The sequence below is a fragment of the Miscanthus floridulus genome, chromosome 6 (genome assembly GCF_019320115.1).
Source record: "Miscanthus floridulus cultivar M001 chromosome 6, ASM1932011v1, whole genome shotgun sequence".
Taxonomy (NCBI): domain Eukaryota; kingdom Viridiplantae; phylum Streptophyta; class Magnoliopsida; order Poales; family Poaceae; genus Miscanthus; species Miscanthus floridulus.
This window is the reverse complement of record NC_089585.1, coordinates 113116565-113133852: the sequence shown is the minus strand read 5'-3', so window position 1 is coordinate 113133852 and position 17288 is coordinate 113116565. Positions and strand designations below refer to the sequence as shown.

General features: G+C 45.6%; 1 protein-coding gene across 1 annotated transcript; it reads left to right on the top strand.

Annotated features, from left to right (window-relative positions):
- The first annotated feature begins 8778 nt into the window (after positions 1-8778).
- Positions 8779-16235, top strand: LOC136459109 (3-methyl-2-oxobutanoate hydroxymethyltransferase 1, mitochondrial). The gene is made up of 5 exons (XM_066459010.1): positions 8779-9219; positions 9663-9869; positions 9983-10129; positions 15445-15498; positions 15619-16235. Exons 1-5 carry the CDS (start codon positions 8821-8823, stop codon positions 15868-15870), a joined length of 1059 nt encoding a protein of 352 aa, XP_066315107.1. The 5' UTR covers positions 8779-8820; the 3' UTR covers positions 15871-16235.
- Positions 16236-17288: the final 1053 nt, after the last annotated feature.

Genomic DNA, 17288 nt, shown 5'->3' with positions numbered 1-17288 from the left:
AGCATACTTTTGGGTCTTTAGTTGTAAATGCTATATATTAAAGAAAGGCACTAGATTGAGCAATTTTGAAAAGAAATGTGATGAAGGTTTCTTGCTTGGCTACTCCACTACTAGCAAGGCTTATAGAGTTTGGAATTTGGGTAGTGGTATTCTTGAGGAGGTTCATAATGTGGAGTTTGATGAAACAAATGGTTCCCAAGAGGAAGATGAGAATATAGATGATGTAAGAGGCACTCAATTGGTCAATGCAATGAAGAACATGGACATTGGTGAGTTAAGGCCTAGAGAGGTGATTGATATTGAAGATGACAAGAATTAAGTGTTCTCTAACTCAAATGTGCAAGCTAGTGGTTCTCATGATCAAATCCAAGCAAGCACTAGTAATAGCAATGTGCAAGATCAACAAATGGCTAGTTCATTATCCCAACCAAGTAATCAATCTAATGCAAGCAATCAAGTGCAAGTGCTTCAACCAACTAATGTTGCAAGAGATCATCCATTGGACACTATCATTGGTGATATTTCAAGAGGTGTGCAAACAAGATCAAGATTGGCTTCATTTTGTGAGCATTTCTCATTTGTGTCATCCATTGAACCTAAGAAGATAGATGAAGCTTTGAAAGATATTGATTGGATAAATGCTATGTATGAAGAGCTAAACAACTTCACAAGAAACCAAGTATGAGATTTAGTTGAGAGGCCTAAGGATCATAATGTGATTGGAACTAAGTGGGTCTTTTGGAACAAGCAAGATCAAGATGGGATAGTAATAAGGAACAAAGCAAGATTAGTGGCTCAAGGTTACACTCAAGTTGAAGGTCTTGACTTTGGAGAAACATATGCCCCGGTTGCAAGATTAAAAGTAATTAGGATCTTACTAGCTTATGCTTGTGCCCACAACATCAAGTTGTACCAAATGGATGTGAAAAGTGCATTTCTAAATGGGTACATCAATAAGCTTGTGTATGTTGAGCAACCTCCTAGTTTTGAAGATGAGAAGAAACCCAACCATGTCTATAAGTTGAGAAAGGCTTTATATGGATTGAAACAAGCACCTAGAGCATGATATGAGAGATTGAGGGATTTCCTACTCTCTAAGGGATTTAAGATGGGAAAGGTTGACACCACTCTCTTCACCAAGAAGCTTGGAAATGACTTATTTATAATGTAAATCTATGTTGATGATATCATCTTTGGATCAACAAATCAAGAATTTTGTGAGGAGTTTGGCAAGATGATGATAAGTGAGTTTGAGATGTCTATGATTAGAGAGCTTAGTTACTTCCTTGATCTTCAAATCAAACAAATGAAGAATGTCACATTTGTGAGTCAAGGCAAGTATATCAAGGACATGCTTAAGAAGTTTGGAATGGATGATGCTAAAACTATTAGTACATCAATGGGGACAAGTGGAAGCTTGGATAGTGATACTAGTGGCAACATGGTGGATCAAAAGATGTATCGGTCTATGATTAGAAGCCTACTCTATGTGACCGCATCAAGGCCAGATGTGATGTTTAGTGTATGCATGTGTGCTAGATTTCAAGCCTCACTAAGAGAAAGTCATTTAAAGGCAACTAAGAAAATATTGAGGTACTTAAAGCATACACAACATGTTAGATTATGGTATCCCAAAGGAGCAAGATTTGAGTTGATTGGATATTCGGATTCCGATTATGCAGGATGCAAAGTTGAGAGAAAGAGCACCTCGGGCACATGTCAACTATTGGGAAGATCACTTGTATCTTGGTCATCAAAGAAGCAAAATAGTGTAGCACTTTCAACCGCCGAAGCGGAGTATATTTTGGCCGATAGTTGTTGTGCTCAATTACTTTGGATGAAGGCTACTTTGAGTGACTTTGGAATCAAGTTCAAGCAAGTGCCATTGCTACGTAACAATGAAAGTGCCGTAAAGCTCACCAATAACCCGGTTCAACACTCAAGAACAAAGCATATAGATGTTCGTCATCACTTCATAAGAGATCACCAACAAAAAGGGGACATTTGCATAGAGAGTGTGGGCACCGAAGATCAACTTGCCAACATATTCACTAAGCCACTTGATGAGAAGAGGTTTTGCAAGCTAAGGAATGAATTGAACATACTTGACTTCTCCAATATGTGTTGATGCACCCCTTCAACTTATATGACATGCCTCTCCTTCGAGCAATCTAAGGTAAAAGTTGATTGGCATAGCATACATCCTTGCTAAGGACTTGTTTAGTGCATCTAGTCATCTCTATCATGTCCTAGGCTCATTCATGAAAATCAAATGAATTTGATGCTTGTATGGTACCACTATTGCTTGTATGTTTGAAATGATCTAGTGGTAGCATATGACATGTTTGTGGGCTTGTAAACCTAGTGTTTAATTTAGAAAATGAGCTATAAGTGTTTAACTCAACATGGTACAAGATAACCCTTATTTGGAGGTGTGAAGAAGCTTGTCCTTGGATCAAACCGAGTTAAATATCTTTTGCAAGCAATCTAGATTGAACCAAATTAGGAAAATAATCCTCATTTCACATGGTCTCACCCCAACATATCTATAATTTGAGGCCACCTTTTGTGCAAATTGTTGACATTAATAATCCTACCCTATCTATACTTTAAACCTTTGTGGTAATTGATGACAAAGGGGGAGAAATAGTGTACAAAGATAGTGAAACAAAGGGAGAGAGATAATATATGACAAAAGAAGGGGATCAATTAAAATTTTGATCATATAAATAGGGGGAGCAAGCTCATAAACTTGTATGGTGTATTTGAATGAGCATTACATATGTTTACTTGCATGGCATAAGTTTTAATTTCAAATATCCATGCCTGTGTGGTGTATGCTAGTTGTAGGTTTGAATATTGAAATGAAAAACTAGCATGCATAGGCTAAGTAACTAGACTTATATTCATTCTATGGAAACTAGACCCTTGCATGTAATGTTGATCTCACGGGGTATTCTAGTTCTTGTATATGTCTAGTTACTAATGGTGCTAAGGATGGTATATTGGTGCACTCCGATTGGTATCACGCTTCAAAGGTCTATCTCTTATACCTTAGCATCATTTGGTAGAAATTGACTCCTATATTTCCTATCTAATCATATGTGCAAAGCTTCAATCCAAACTCTTAGCACATATATAGGAGGAGCAATTGTTATCATATGGAGTTCATGAAACTTGCCCATATCCTTTACACATGGTAAATATGCTTGGGCAAGCAACATGGATTCAAATGAACTTTAATTCATATTTTTGTATAAGGGTTGTCATCAATTACCAAAAAGGAGGAGATTGAAAGCTCTAGTTTGGTTTTGGTTAATTGATGAAACCCTAAGTGCTAACCTAGTTTATCAAGATGATTATGAGATAGGTAGCACTACTCTAAGTGATGAAGCAATGGTGAAGATCATGACAATGGTGATGGCATGATGATGGTCAAATGCTTGAACTTGGAAAAGAAGAAAGAGAAAAACAAAAGGCTCAAGGCAAAGGTATAAAATATAGGAGCCATTTTGTTTTAGTGATCAAGACACTTAGTGAGTGTGATCACATTTAGGATAGATAGCCATACTATTAAGAGGAGTGAAACTCATATCGAAATGCGGTTATCAAAGTGCCACTAGATGCTCTAATTCATTGCATATGCATTTAGGATCTAGTGAAGTACTAATACCCTTGAAAATGTTTGTGAAAATTTGCTAACACATATGCATAAGGTGATACACTTGATAGTTGGCACATTTGAGGAAGGGTGAAGAAGTTAGAGTTGAAATGGAGTTGGTCGAAATGATGCTGGCGTTGGTCTACTGACCGGACGCTGGGTCACTCAGCGACCGGACGCTGATAGGTTGTGTCCGGTCAAACTGACGGGTCTGCACAGTACCTAGGGTATTGCACCGGACGCTGGTCTGTGTCCGGTCAAGATGGACCGAACGTGTCCGGTTGAAGAAATACGCCTCAGGGAGCTTACTGGAAATGACCGGACGCTGGGGCTTCAGCATCCGGTCAGTTTTGCCGGAGCGTCCGGTCTGCTTCGTAGCCGTTGAAATCTGACGAACAGCGTTTGAAGCTAGTGACGCGTGGCGTCCATCGGGTGACCGGACGCTGAGAGCCAGCGTCCGGTCAGTCTGACCGGAGCGTCCGGTCAGCCCGTGTTGTGCCCAGTGAAGAGGTACAACGGCTCTAATTGTTGGGGCTTCTATTTAAAGCCCTATGACTGGCTCAAGCTATATCTCTTGCACATTTTCATTGACATAGCAACCTTGTGAGCTTAGCCAAAGTCCTCCCACTCATCTCCATCATTGATTCATCATCTTTGTGAGATTGGGAGAGAATCCAAGTGCATTGCTTGAGTGATTGCATCTAGAGGCACTTGGTATTCGTGTTGCGCTGCGCATTTTGCTTATTACTCTTGGTGGTTGCCACCACCTAGACGGCTCGGTGCAGCGGTGGAGGATCGGCACGAGTTGATGATTGTTCGTGGCCGTCTTCGGTGATTATGAGGGGAGTTGTACCTTCCCCGGCGGAGCGCCGAAAGGTAACTCTAGTGAATTGCTCATATCATTGAGTTACCTCACTTGTGGGTCGGTTCTTGCGGTGTCCTATCGTGTGGATAAGATTTGTGAAACACCTCTTAGCCGCCGAACCACCAAGTGTTGGTCGACACAACGGGGACGTAGCGTGTTGGCAAGCACGTGAACTTCGGGAGAAAATCGATTGTCTCTTATCTGTCATTCTCTCAGTGATTGGCTATATATTCATCTTGTGATTGGTTCATCCCCTACACGTCGGTATAATCACTCTACTCACTTATTTATATTCTTACAAACTAGTTGATACAAGCTCTTTAGTGTAATTAGAATTGAGAGCTTGCTTTATTATTTACATTCATCTAGTTGAGCTCTTTAGAGTAGCAAGATTGAGAGCTCTTAGTGAGTATTTACATAGCAAGTTTGTGTGCCTAAGTAATCATTGCAACTAGAATTGTTGGATAGGTGGCTTGCAACCCTTGTAGAGTTAGAGCAAGTTTGCATTACGCTATTTGTCATACTAATCAAATTGTTCTAGTTGATTTATAGATTTTTAAATAGACTATTCACCTCCTTCTAGCCATATTAGGACCTTTCATTGAGGACTAGAAGAACCTGTGGGGGACACGGAGGAGGACGACGGGGATAGCTACTTAGAGGGTGAGTACATTTTGTTCTCTCATTATTTTCTAATAATGAATATTATTTGTTCATGAGTTTTAAAATTTTTACTTTGATATTCTTATTTTTATGAAGAAGAATTCCCTAATATTTAGTTTTCAAAATAAAAAGGAATTCTATCGTTGACATTTCAAAATAGAAAAGGATTCTATCATTGACATTTCTTAAAACGAAAGTTATCTGCACATGGGCAGTCAGGGTAGTACAGGCAAGATGTTCTGTACCTTAGGAGCTCGTGCTCCTCCGTATCACCAGAGTCCAGAGCTTCACTAATAAGCCATGACTAAATATACTGTTGGTTAATTTATTGTGAAAAAAAAATTATTCGTTGGCTAAAAAAGTACAGCTTATAAGCCAAGCAAACAGAGCGGTGATCTGTAACAAGCCTTTGATTGTTCTTTGTCGTCACCAACAGAGAGAAATTTAGACTTTTCTAGAAAAAGATTCGACATACTTTGTTTTGGGAGAATTTATATGGCAGGAAAGAAACATAGAGAAATTTAGACTTTTCTAGAAAAAGATTCGACATACTTTGTTTTGGGAGAATTTATATGGCAGGAAAGAAACATACTAAGGCCCTGTTTAGTTTTCAAAAAAATTTGGCTCCTACAGTAAAAGAGCATGTTTGGACACATGTATGGAGTACTAAATGTAGACAAAAAAAAAACTAATTGCACAGTTCTCGGCAAAATCGCGAGACGAATCTTTTAAGCCTAATTAGTCCATGAAAAGCCTTAAGTGCCACAGTAACCCACATGTGCTAATGACTGATTAATTAGTATCATTAGATTCGTCTCGCAGTTTTCTGATGGGTTCTGTAATTTGTTTTTTTATTAGTATCCAAAAACCCTTCCCAATATCCTTCCGACACATCCGATGTGACATCCAAAAATTTTCGCCTCCCCAACTAAACACACCCTAAGATTAGTTAGTTACCTGAAAACGAGCCATGTCCATTTCTGAATCAGCAGAACCACCGAGCCTGACAGCAACTCAGCTCATCGGCTCTTCATCATGACAACGAATAGAGGGTCTGTTTGGCTGGTATTAAAGTCGGCTAAAACTATTTTATTATGAGAGAAAAATATTATAAATTTTAGCTGATAAGCATGATAAATTCAAACGAACAAGCAGCAACAGCAGCACAAGGTGAGAGCGCGAACCAAGACCAAACCACCTCCGCACAAGGTGAGCGCGAACCAAGACCAAACCACCTCCTGAACACCCTTCCACCGGTTTCACAGGGGCGGAAGCAAGGGAGGAGAAGAGAGGAGTTGTGTCTGCAAATTCCAGAAACATTTGAGCAAAATCATTGTAAAAAACGCATTAAAAAATAGCAACATATACGTTTGCATTCCTAACCCGGTAAAATATTTCCACTCTTGTCCGTCCATTGGTGATTATTTGGGTTGTTTGGGAAGACCGAAGAGGCTTGTGTGGTGCCTCTTCTGCGATACTATGAATCTGATATGTCCATGGGCGGTAGAATGCTGCTTCCTTAGCTCTGGATTGTTTGGATCAAGATTGATGGCAAATTCAACATCTATACACACAATTGGAGTACAATACAGGTCAATATTCAGAAAGTGAAAAAAAATAGATTATAGAAAAGACAAAGACATGTAATAGTCACTCGTCAGAAGCATTATAGCATGGAATATATTTGAAGCCAAGTAATAGTCACTCGTCCAAATACTTTTGGTAATTGGTTCTGACTTCTGAGATCTAATCTTCTGTTGAAGGCCAACATGTCCAACAAGCTATGAACCTTCTGAAAATTCACATGATGATTTGGAATGAATAAAAATCCAACTACCCTAACAGATTGGCGATGCACGTGCCTTTCTATTCATACAAAACACATACGACTGAAGGATTGATCTCAGAAAATTAAGTTTTCAGAAAACTGCAATCAGCAAAAGTACCAATCAGATCTCAATAGGTACAAGCAATAATTGAAAAGGAAAATGGTTGGGTTTTTTTAAAAAAGAGTGCAGTTGTTGCTTCTCACAACTCAGCCCAAAACACACACAACGGCCCATCTAGGCTTTTCCAATTCCCACTCGACAACTCCCCACACCAAATCAACCCTTGACGGCTCGACGACTCCAGACACGGACACAATAAGACTATCTCCAACAGAGAGAACATGGGACCTATTCTATGGTTTGAGTCACGCACAGTAAAAGGTTACTCACCCAAAACTTTACCTTCTCCAACAACGGACGCAAAAGCACAGCCCCCGATTTGGCAGCCTCCATGGACCCATCTCGCCCGATTTGCCACGGGTCCGCGCCGCCGCTCCTAGGGGCCACGCCGCTCCCAGCTCCTCAGCACCGCATCGCCACACCGCCTCCACCACACCACTCCACGCCTCTCTCCCGCACTGCAGCGCCGCCGTGAGCCACAGCCCGAGCTCCGCAGCCATGGCCGCTCCTGGTTCGAGCACGTCGATCTCCACACACACCTCCATACTCCTCCCTGTTGCCTGATCTGGCACCGCAAGGACGTGCCGCGGCCGCCAGACTACTCGTTGGCTTCGATCCGCAGCTGTAGCCCCACGTTCCCGACCTCGCTGGAGCTCCCAAACGCCATGGCTGAGCCGCTCACCTTCACTGCCTTGATCTCCCTCCTTGTTGCCTCCCCTCCGTCGAGACCCGCAGCGAGTTCGCCATGGACTGCGGCACCGCTTCCACCGCTCCCCGTCGAAAGCCGGCCGCCGGAGAGCCGTTTCCGGCGAGCGCCAGACGGCTGCTACCGGCTCTGCGCCTCTGCTCCTGCCATGCCCTAGCCCCGCGCCTCCTATGGCCCACCATGTCGACGGCGCCAAAGATTTGGGTTGCGACGGAGAGGGGACGCTTCTTTGGGTTGCCTCTCTACTCGTACGCAAAATGGGTGCTTCCTTTGCCTACTCTGTTGGAGGACGTTTTTCTCCTGTGCATGACGCGTTTTGGGTTTGGGTAGCCTTATGCCAACGCTGTTGGAGACAGTCTAAGCGAGGTAGCGAGCGGAAGTGTGCTGAATCGAGAAAACAACACCAGCCACTGGGGAACCCTAGCGCAGCCGGCTGCCGGCAGCGTCGCGCCACCCCCGCCCTACGTGGCTGCGCTGGTACGCCCCTGCCCCATCCCTCCGCCCACCACGGCTCGCCAACAGCCAGCTCCGCTCCCCTACCCTCGGCCGCCTTGGCGCGTCAGCGCGTTGCCGGCGGCCGGCCTCCCGCGGCCTTGAGCTCCAGCCCCCAGGTTCGCTCCATCCAGGCATACCCAACTTTGAAATCCTGGGTCCGGCACTGGGTTGACTCCGTGTTTTGCCTTCATATTTGCTATGGTTTGTCATGTGTTAGGGTTCGGCTTCTGCATTTTTTTTTTCCTCGCCTACAAAACCCGAACTTCCCGCTCAGAATCACTACCGGCGTCGCCCTAAATTTTACTGTCCCTCGGATCTTCCTTCAGATGGCCACGATTGCCTGAAGCGGATTTTACCGGGAGCGGATTCTGGGCCTGCTTCTTGTTCCAAACACACTACACAACCTGTCCCCGTCGCTCCCATACAAACCACTCTCCCTCCCCTCCCCCCTGCGTGCGCTGCCGCTTCGCAACAAGACACGATGCGGCGGTCCCTCTCCCTCCTCGCACGGCAGGTGGCGCGGCGGCGGCTGCTGAGCAACGTGCCGGAGTCCACCGTCTACGGGGGGCCACGCCCGCAGGAGTCCTCGGCGGCGCGGCGCGTGACGGTGACCACCCTCCGCGGGAAGCATCGCCGCGGGGAGCCCATCACCGTCGTCACCGCCTACGACTACCCCTCGGCGGTCCACGTCGACTCCGCGGGCATCGACGTCTGCCTCGTCGGGGACTCCGCCGCCATGGTCGTCCACGGCCACGACACCACGCTCCCCATCACGCTCGAACTCATGCTCGAGCACTGCCGCGCCGTGGCCCGGGGCGCGCCGCGGCCGCTCCTCGTCGGCGATCTCCCGTTCGGCTGCTACGAGTCCTCCGCCGCGCAGGTACGCGGCCCCCACATCACACAGTACTTGCTCCTCGCATTCGTGTCACCGGCGACGTTTAAGAGCAGGTTGTACCTTGTCACTGCATAAATCTAATGTTTGTTAGATTTGGACAGGAAACATCTTGTTGTACAATATATAGTCCACGAACTGTAGCTCTCTCCCCATTTTATTGTTTTTTTTATTCAACACTAGATGTTCAGCAACAGCACCTTTTTGCTTATAATCAAATAATGCTGCAAAAGTACCACACCAAATTCTAAAAGGAAAACACAAGGTCAGCAGGTTCAATGTTATTAATGTGCACGCACAAATGCACTTTTTTTAGCATGAAACGGCAGGTGCTCTGCCTTTGCATTAAGTAGAAGGTGCAGAGCAACAACAAATTTACAGATAAATGCACATGTTTGAGGAATACTGATGGTATTTTCATATTCCTTTAGGCTGTTGATTCAGCTGTGAGGGTGCTGAAGGAAGGTGGAATGGATGCAATCAAGCTGGAAGGGGGTGCGCCATCGAGGATCGCTGCAGCCAAGGCTATTGTGGAGGCTGGTATTGCAGTCATGGGGCATGTTGGCCTCACACCGCAAGCTATTAGTGTGCTCGGTGGATTTAGGCCTCAAGGGAAGACGGTTGAGAGTGCTGTAAAGGTGTGCTGCTCCTCATTGCTTGTGGTCTGGCTATATATTTGTTGGTACGCCTTTGGTGTGCTGACTGATTGGTAGGTTTCGATAATACAATCCATGCTATTGTGCTTGTGTAGGTTGTGGAGACAGCACTTGCCTTGCAGGAGGCTGGATGCTTCTCGGTTGTGTTGGAGTGTGTGCCTGCTCCAGTGGCAGCCGCTGCAACATCAGCATTGAAAATCCCAACCATTGGCATTGGGGCTGGACCATTCTGTAGTGGACAGGTTCGTTTGTTCATTACTCTGTAAAATGAGTACTAGAGAACTAGATATTGCCATAGTTTTTAAGGCGGTAAGGCGAGGTGCGGCGCTCCACCCCCTTCCAGACGCCTAGGCGAATTAGGCGCGCGGCGAGGCGACGCCATACACATACTGCTGTTCAGTATGTGTATCCATTCCAACTATCAAACTGTAACTCATAAATAGGAGAAACGAGCAGAGCAGAGAAAGCAAAGTAGAGCACAGGAAGGAGCAGAGCATGGGAACGAGGCGGAGGAAGAGCAGAGGAAGAAGGGGGAGGAAGAGCAGAGGAAGAAGGGGGGGGGGGGGGGCAAGAGGACAGCCGCAGAGCAGCAGAGGAAAGAGGAGGGGAGGACGTAACTGCCAATCGCGCGGTCGCAGAGCAAAGTCGCGGTTGGGGACGGGGCCAGAGTCGGAGTCGGTCGCGGGGCTGCACGCGGGTTGCGGCGGACGGAGCGGGAGTCGGTCGCAGACAGGGCTGGAGTCGCGGACGGGATGGAGGCGCGCTCGCGCAGGCGGGTCGCGGACGGGCCGGACTCGCACGGGGGCAGTCGCCTGCGCCGCGCCGGAGACGGATTCCAGGTGTGCCGCCGCCCTCCTCTCTCTTCCTCTCTCCTTCCTTTCCCTCTCCCTCTCCCACTCTCAACTGACGTGATGGGGATTGGGTTGGCGGGAGGTGTAGGCGCGCAGCTGCTTCTTTTCCCACGTGCGCGCATCGCTTCGCTCTTTTCCCGCGCGAGCGCGCGGCGCTGCTCTTTCCCGCGTGCTTTTCTGTCCAGCGGCGTCCGCCTCAGCGAAATCGACGCCTAGGCGACGCCTTCAGCCGCGAGGCGACGCCATACGCGATGAGGGCGCGGCGACCGCGACGCCCCGTTTGGAATCCCGCTCGGACGCCTAGGCGACGCCTTAAAAACTATGCCATATAGACAATTTAATATATAATGCCAATGAAAAATCAGATGCCAATCCAACCTTAATATAGCAAATTATAAGCATAATATGTAGTGCTATTAGAGTTCTAGAGCACCACATAAAGTAGCAAGTAGCAAATATGAAATGTTCCATCTCTTAGTAGCCATAAACTAGTCTCTAATGGCATATATAACTTAATTAGTAGTGCTGCTAGTGCAGCACATATATTAGCTTACAAAAGAGGGACTGAAATCTCTAATCTCTCAAGTCTCAATAGCCATCATCAAACTCTCCAGGGATGTTGGCTGCCTCATTGTCTTCTCCAGTTTCATTGGCATCGTTTGGATCATCCTCACAATCTGTCACATCTGCATCATCAAATGGATCTGGATTTTCTTCATTGTCCGAACCCAACTCATCTTCATTCACCGCAGGTGCAGAATTTCTTGCACGCTTGTGGGCTGCTCTTGGAAAGTTTCGGCCTTGAAGTGATTGAGATGCTCCAACAGCTTCATCAACAAGGTTCCAAGTAAGGTCACACTCACACCCACGAGCACTTTGAGGGGGTACATGCAATGAGTCAGCCCACTCATTGTTCCAATCAAAGTCCTCAATAACCAAAGGATCAAAGTTTTTTCCCTTCTTTTGGTGTAACTTTTGGAACCTAGATTTCATCTTCCGGTTGTAGGAAACAAAGACAATAGAATTCAGCCTCTTATGCAACAATCGGTTCCTTTTCTTTGTGTGGATCTACAAAACCAGAAACACAATTGCAACAAAAAATGAATAAACTGCTTGCTGAAATATTGGTAAGGGCAGCAAGCAAATGAGGAAATACTCACAGATTCAAATTTGCTCCAATTTCGCTCACAGCCAGATTAGGAAGCACAAAGACTAACCACACGCCTTGCAAATCTTTGTAGTTCAATAGCACGGCCACCATAGGAATGCCACCAATCAACTAGAGCAAACAAATGAAACAATATATTAGGAGCTAGGACCTAAAAATGCTAGCTGGAATTAAATTGATATGATGTACACTTGCTGAAATTAAAATGGAAATGAAACACTTACGAGGACTCATTGACTCAAGGTTTTGTATGGCCATCTTATTTGAAAAAGCTTCTCTAAGATATTCATAATCCATGGCTTGAGCATTGATCTTGCTTCTAGTTTCCTCATCCTCCACCATTCTTGCAAGCACATCAAGAAAGCAACCTCTTAGCTGTCCAACAGTTGCATCATCATCCTTTTTAAGGAGAGGATGTAGCTTCCCTGGGTTCAAATACATTGCAGCCCCATACAATGGATGATCCATTTGTTTCTCCCAACGTCGCTCAATTATTCCCATGATCTTCTTGAGCAAAGATTTCTTGGATTGGATGGCAAAGCTTTGATTGATCCTCTTCTTTGCATGGTTCATTAGAGCTTGAACCTCCGGCATTGCTGGCTTCTCATCTCCATCAACCACCCTAAGCACAATAAGGAGTGGGGCTGAAGCTCTAACGCAATCTTCCACTGAATTCCAAAACTGTGTAGAGAGCACAATGTCATGCACATCTAGACCAGCTTTAGTTTTTGCTAATTTGTCCCCAGTCCATGCTTCACTAACCATTAAAGACTTCAAAGCCTCCTTGTGCTTGTACAAGCTCTTCAAAGTCAAAAAGGCCGTTGCAAAACGTGTGGCTGCTGGCCTCACAAGGTCAGCCCCACCTGTTTTCTCCCTCATGGCACTAAGGATCCTCCCATGCCTATAGATGAAAGTTGTCACACGCCTTGCACGTGTAATAGGTTTCTTGAATTCCGACAAATTCCCTATATCTTCTAACATGAGATCCAAGCAGTGCGCAGCACATGGAGTCCAAAATATTGTAGGAATCCTGTCCATGAGAATCTTGCCTGCGGCCTTGAAGTTAGCACCATTATCTGTGACAACTTGAACAACCTTGTCTTTCCCAATCTCCTCAACCTTCTTCTCTAGCAAACCAGCAAGCATGTATGCATCATGTACTTCACTTGATGCATCAATGGACTCCAAGAAATAAGTCCCCTCCGGGCTCTTTACAAGGAAGTTAATCAAGTGGCGGTCCCTCCTATCAGACCATCCATCAGACATCAGTGTGCAGCCATAATGTTTCCATGCTCCTCTCTCATGGTACTTGTTGACTTGACAGCTTCTTGAAGTAATGGCTCCCCAAGTTGATATGGTGTTGGAGGCTTGTACCCTGAACCATATTGTGCTGTGGCTTCAACTGCAATCTGAAATTGTCTTGCTGCTGCTGCATTAAAAGGTATGCCGCATTCATAGAAAACAAGGACCATTGTGTATCCACATAATGCTTCTCTTCCTTGGTTTTTGTACTGGACACAATTGTGGGCTGATAAGACCCTGGAAGTCTCTCATCTACTATCTCTTCTGGTGTTTTTCGAAGCATCTGAACTACAGATTTGTTTGCCTTTCCCTCTGGTTTAGTCTTGTTACCAACAGCCATGAGTTGTAAGGATGCTTGCCTCTTTTTTGCTGATGTCCCTGAACTAGGCTGTACCGCAGCAGCAGCCTCATTTGCTGCCACCTCCACCACCTCATCATCTAGAACCAATGGTCTTTTCCTCTTGTTTGCATCCAAGTAAGCTGCCATCTCCCTCCTACACTTGGACATAGTTTTGCATCTCCATAACCTCCTGCCAAATGTTGCTTCAACCTTTTAATCCCTCCACGAACTGAGCTGCCACATAACCCACCTCATCTCTGTTTTGAAGGTTTGGCCAATAGCCAAACCTCCAAGCTGGATCTTTTGACCTTTGCGGCGGGCTGGATCGTTCTTGGGATCATATCCGCTGACGATTGATGGTGGACTTGCCATGGTTCCTGCTGTATAATTTTTATAAACTAATGAGTTCAGAGAATGGCAAAGTGTAGGAATCAGTAAACTACCAATTTAATTATCTACCAGCAGTCTAGCACAGAGCACAAACAGAGCAGAAGCAGCTAAAACAGAGCACCCTCCAGCCTAATAAACAAATCAAAGTAGCATAAAAGGCAGTGCAATTAGCATATAAAACAGAGCAATTAGCATATAAAATAGAGCAACATCAGCTAATGTACTACTCCATTTAGCATCTATAAATCAAAGCACAAGTAGACAAAGCAACAACTGTAACCATGTGATTGCTATCTGCTCTGTTTTATATGCAAACAAACAAAGCAGGAGACAGCCGCATGCAAGCTGCTGCCTTTGTAGGAGCAAACAAAGCAGGGTACAGCCGCACATGCCACATGCAAGCTTTGGCCTTTTTAAGAGAGAAACAGAGAGAGGAGGCGAGGGATACCTGGTCCAGTGGAGGGCTGGCCTGAAGGCTGAGCAGAGCTGGGCACCGGGGAAGCCATGGCTTGTCGCTGGGCGGAGTTGGGGACCAGTGAAGCCATACTGGGTCCACCGAAGAAGCAGGTCGTCCTGGTCCGTGCGGACGGACGCACTGGTCCGCACAGAGGAAGCGGAAGACAGGCAAGCGGACGCGTGCGGGAGGCTGCGTGGCTCCAAGCGGATGCGAGCGGGACCTGGCCGCGAGCGTGGAAGAAACACCAGCAGGGTCTGCCTCTCCCTCTCTCTTCCCAATCCCCTCCCTCTCTATTCCCGCGCGATTTCCTCGATACGTGCGTGCTGGAAACGACGGAAGGCGGGAGAAGTCCTGCGTGGGAGCGATTTCCTGCCCTGGGTCCCTTCCCTTTCCCGCGTGCGGCTGCTCACGCCTACTCACGCCTATGGCGACCGCCTCAGGCTGGTTGGCGTCGCCCCAGACGCCTAACGCAAAAGGCAGACGCCATACGACACCTGGCTAGGCGACCCCCGACGCCCAGACATTTCCGTCGCCTGGACGTAGGCGACGCCTTAAAAACATTGGCTTTGCTCACAGATACAAGATGTTGACTCTGTTCATAGTGTACATGCCATCAGTCATACGGAGTACACACTGATTATTTAGTCTTTTCATCAAGTGAATACATGGCATTCCCTCAAAAACACATGCATGTCTTTGTGGTCCTCTCGTATCATAAAACTAGAATACTCCGCACGTTGTTGCGGGAATTGCGTGGTATGATAACATGGACAACAAAATACTTGTGTCTTATTGACGTGGACATTACAATTGCATGGGCTAGTGGATTTTAATTGTGTGATAGTGGATTGCCTAGTTGGACAGCTTGCATGTTGAGAGAAATAGGTAGTGGAGTTTTGCTTTATAAGAGTATAAGATAAGATAAGCATGTTATCAAGTGAACTCGTCAAGCAAAGTCACTTGACCACTTCGATATCAGTCGTCTACGACATCTGAAGATGCATAACATGTTTGCTCATGAAGCCTGACATGCACTTATTATAATGCAGGTCTTGGTATACCATGACTTGTTAGGGATGCTGCGACACCCACATCATGCCAAGGCAAGTGTTTATTTATTCCTATGCAAAAACAATAAGGTTGAAGTGGGGTTCCTAAGCATTTTTTTCGTTGTTACTCGAACAATTTTATTAATCCCAGTGTGTGCTTCTGCTCTCCCACAGGTCACACCAAAATTCTGTAAGCAATTTGGTAACGTGGGCGATGTCATCAACAAGGCGTTATCAGAGTATAAGCAAGAAGTGGAAACTCAGACTTTCCCTGGTCCAAGCCACACACCGTATAAGATAACTCCCACAGATGTTGATGGCTTTGCAAATGCACTGCAGAAGATGGGTTTGAGTGACGCCGCAGATGCTGCGGCTGCTGCTGCTCAAAACAGTGAGAAAGGTGGAGAACCAAACGGAAACTGTTGATCTAATGTTGGTTGTTTTCAACAGATACACTAGATCTAGATGAGAATATCAGGGCAGATTATCTAGCATAACGGTGTCCTGCAGTGGTGCAATCTTGCCAGACTGCAGGTGTAAACTGAAACTGAGAATCCTGATGTCGTTGACTGGACAACGGGTATCCGTAATAAACATGAGCTGGATGTTCTGAGTAGAAGAAAGCTATGGAACTATTACAGTATCACTTTCGAGAAAGCTATGGAACTAACACAGTAATCACTTTCGAGTTTTGACACATGATGCTGATCTTTGGCTACTCAAGATACACATACTAGCTGTGAATGTTTGTCATATGTCAAATGAACAAAATAATAAAGTGCAGCCTTATATTTTACAGTATTTGAGGTCTACGGGTCTAGCTTACAGCAGGACGCCTTGATCCTTATCAAGCTGTAAATTTAATATATAAAATGTGAATTACAAATATGTATGTGCCCGAGAAAATTAAACTATCCATCCACAATGGAGTACCTTCTCCTCACAAAAAAAGAAAAAAAAGAAGAAAAAAAGAGGAGTACCTTCCGAACATATTTAGCTTCAAATCTTCAACGCCTTGCTGCATGGTGCACATACTACAAGCAACTTTTCTATTTACAAACATCCTTTTGACATATCATATCCGAAATTTTAAATTGGCTTGTGCAAATGGTTTTTACAGTGTTTGGGTAATGAATGGTCACCTACGCGCGGCATGCTTAATGCTAAACTAACGAGTCAAATCAAACGCCACATCTTCCGCTTAGAGCGGTGCGAAGCACCACATCCGGGTCAAGGAGAATATTCGGAATCCGCATGGATTGAATGAGGCGTGAGATGAGCTAAGCGCGACTCAAGCGCCGCATTAGCACAGGCAAACAACAGGCAACAGAACGCCAGAACTCAAACTCCGTAGTAGAACTGACGAGAGCGAGGCAGGCACGCCGCCGCAGATCTCCAGCGCCGACTGCTCGAAGCCATCGCGGACGAGGAGGCTGAACTGGAGGGCGGAGGAGACGACGGCCGTCGGTGACTGTCAGTTGCGTCGTCGTCCTTCCACTGTGGCCGAAGGAGTGAAGGTAGAGAGATAAACGCCAGAAAATATAAGTGTGGCCTCTAGATGTTTTTGTTTTTCCGGTTGTAAGGGCCCAAAACGGATGGAATTTTAGTGGGCTCACCGGTCATCTAAGTAGCACTTTTAGCCCAACCAGTATGGATCTGTATTTTACAGGTGAAATATATATCAGGTTGGTCGCTGTTGAGGCCCAAACATGTACATTTCATGCTTTCAATTTCACTAATAGTGAGATTTGGCGAAAGGGGCTCTGGTCTGTGTCACCAACACTGGAGCACTGTCTGAAGAACATGAAGCAACTAAGGAGTCTGATGATGCTGAAGTTTCTGAA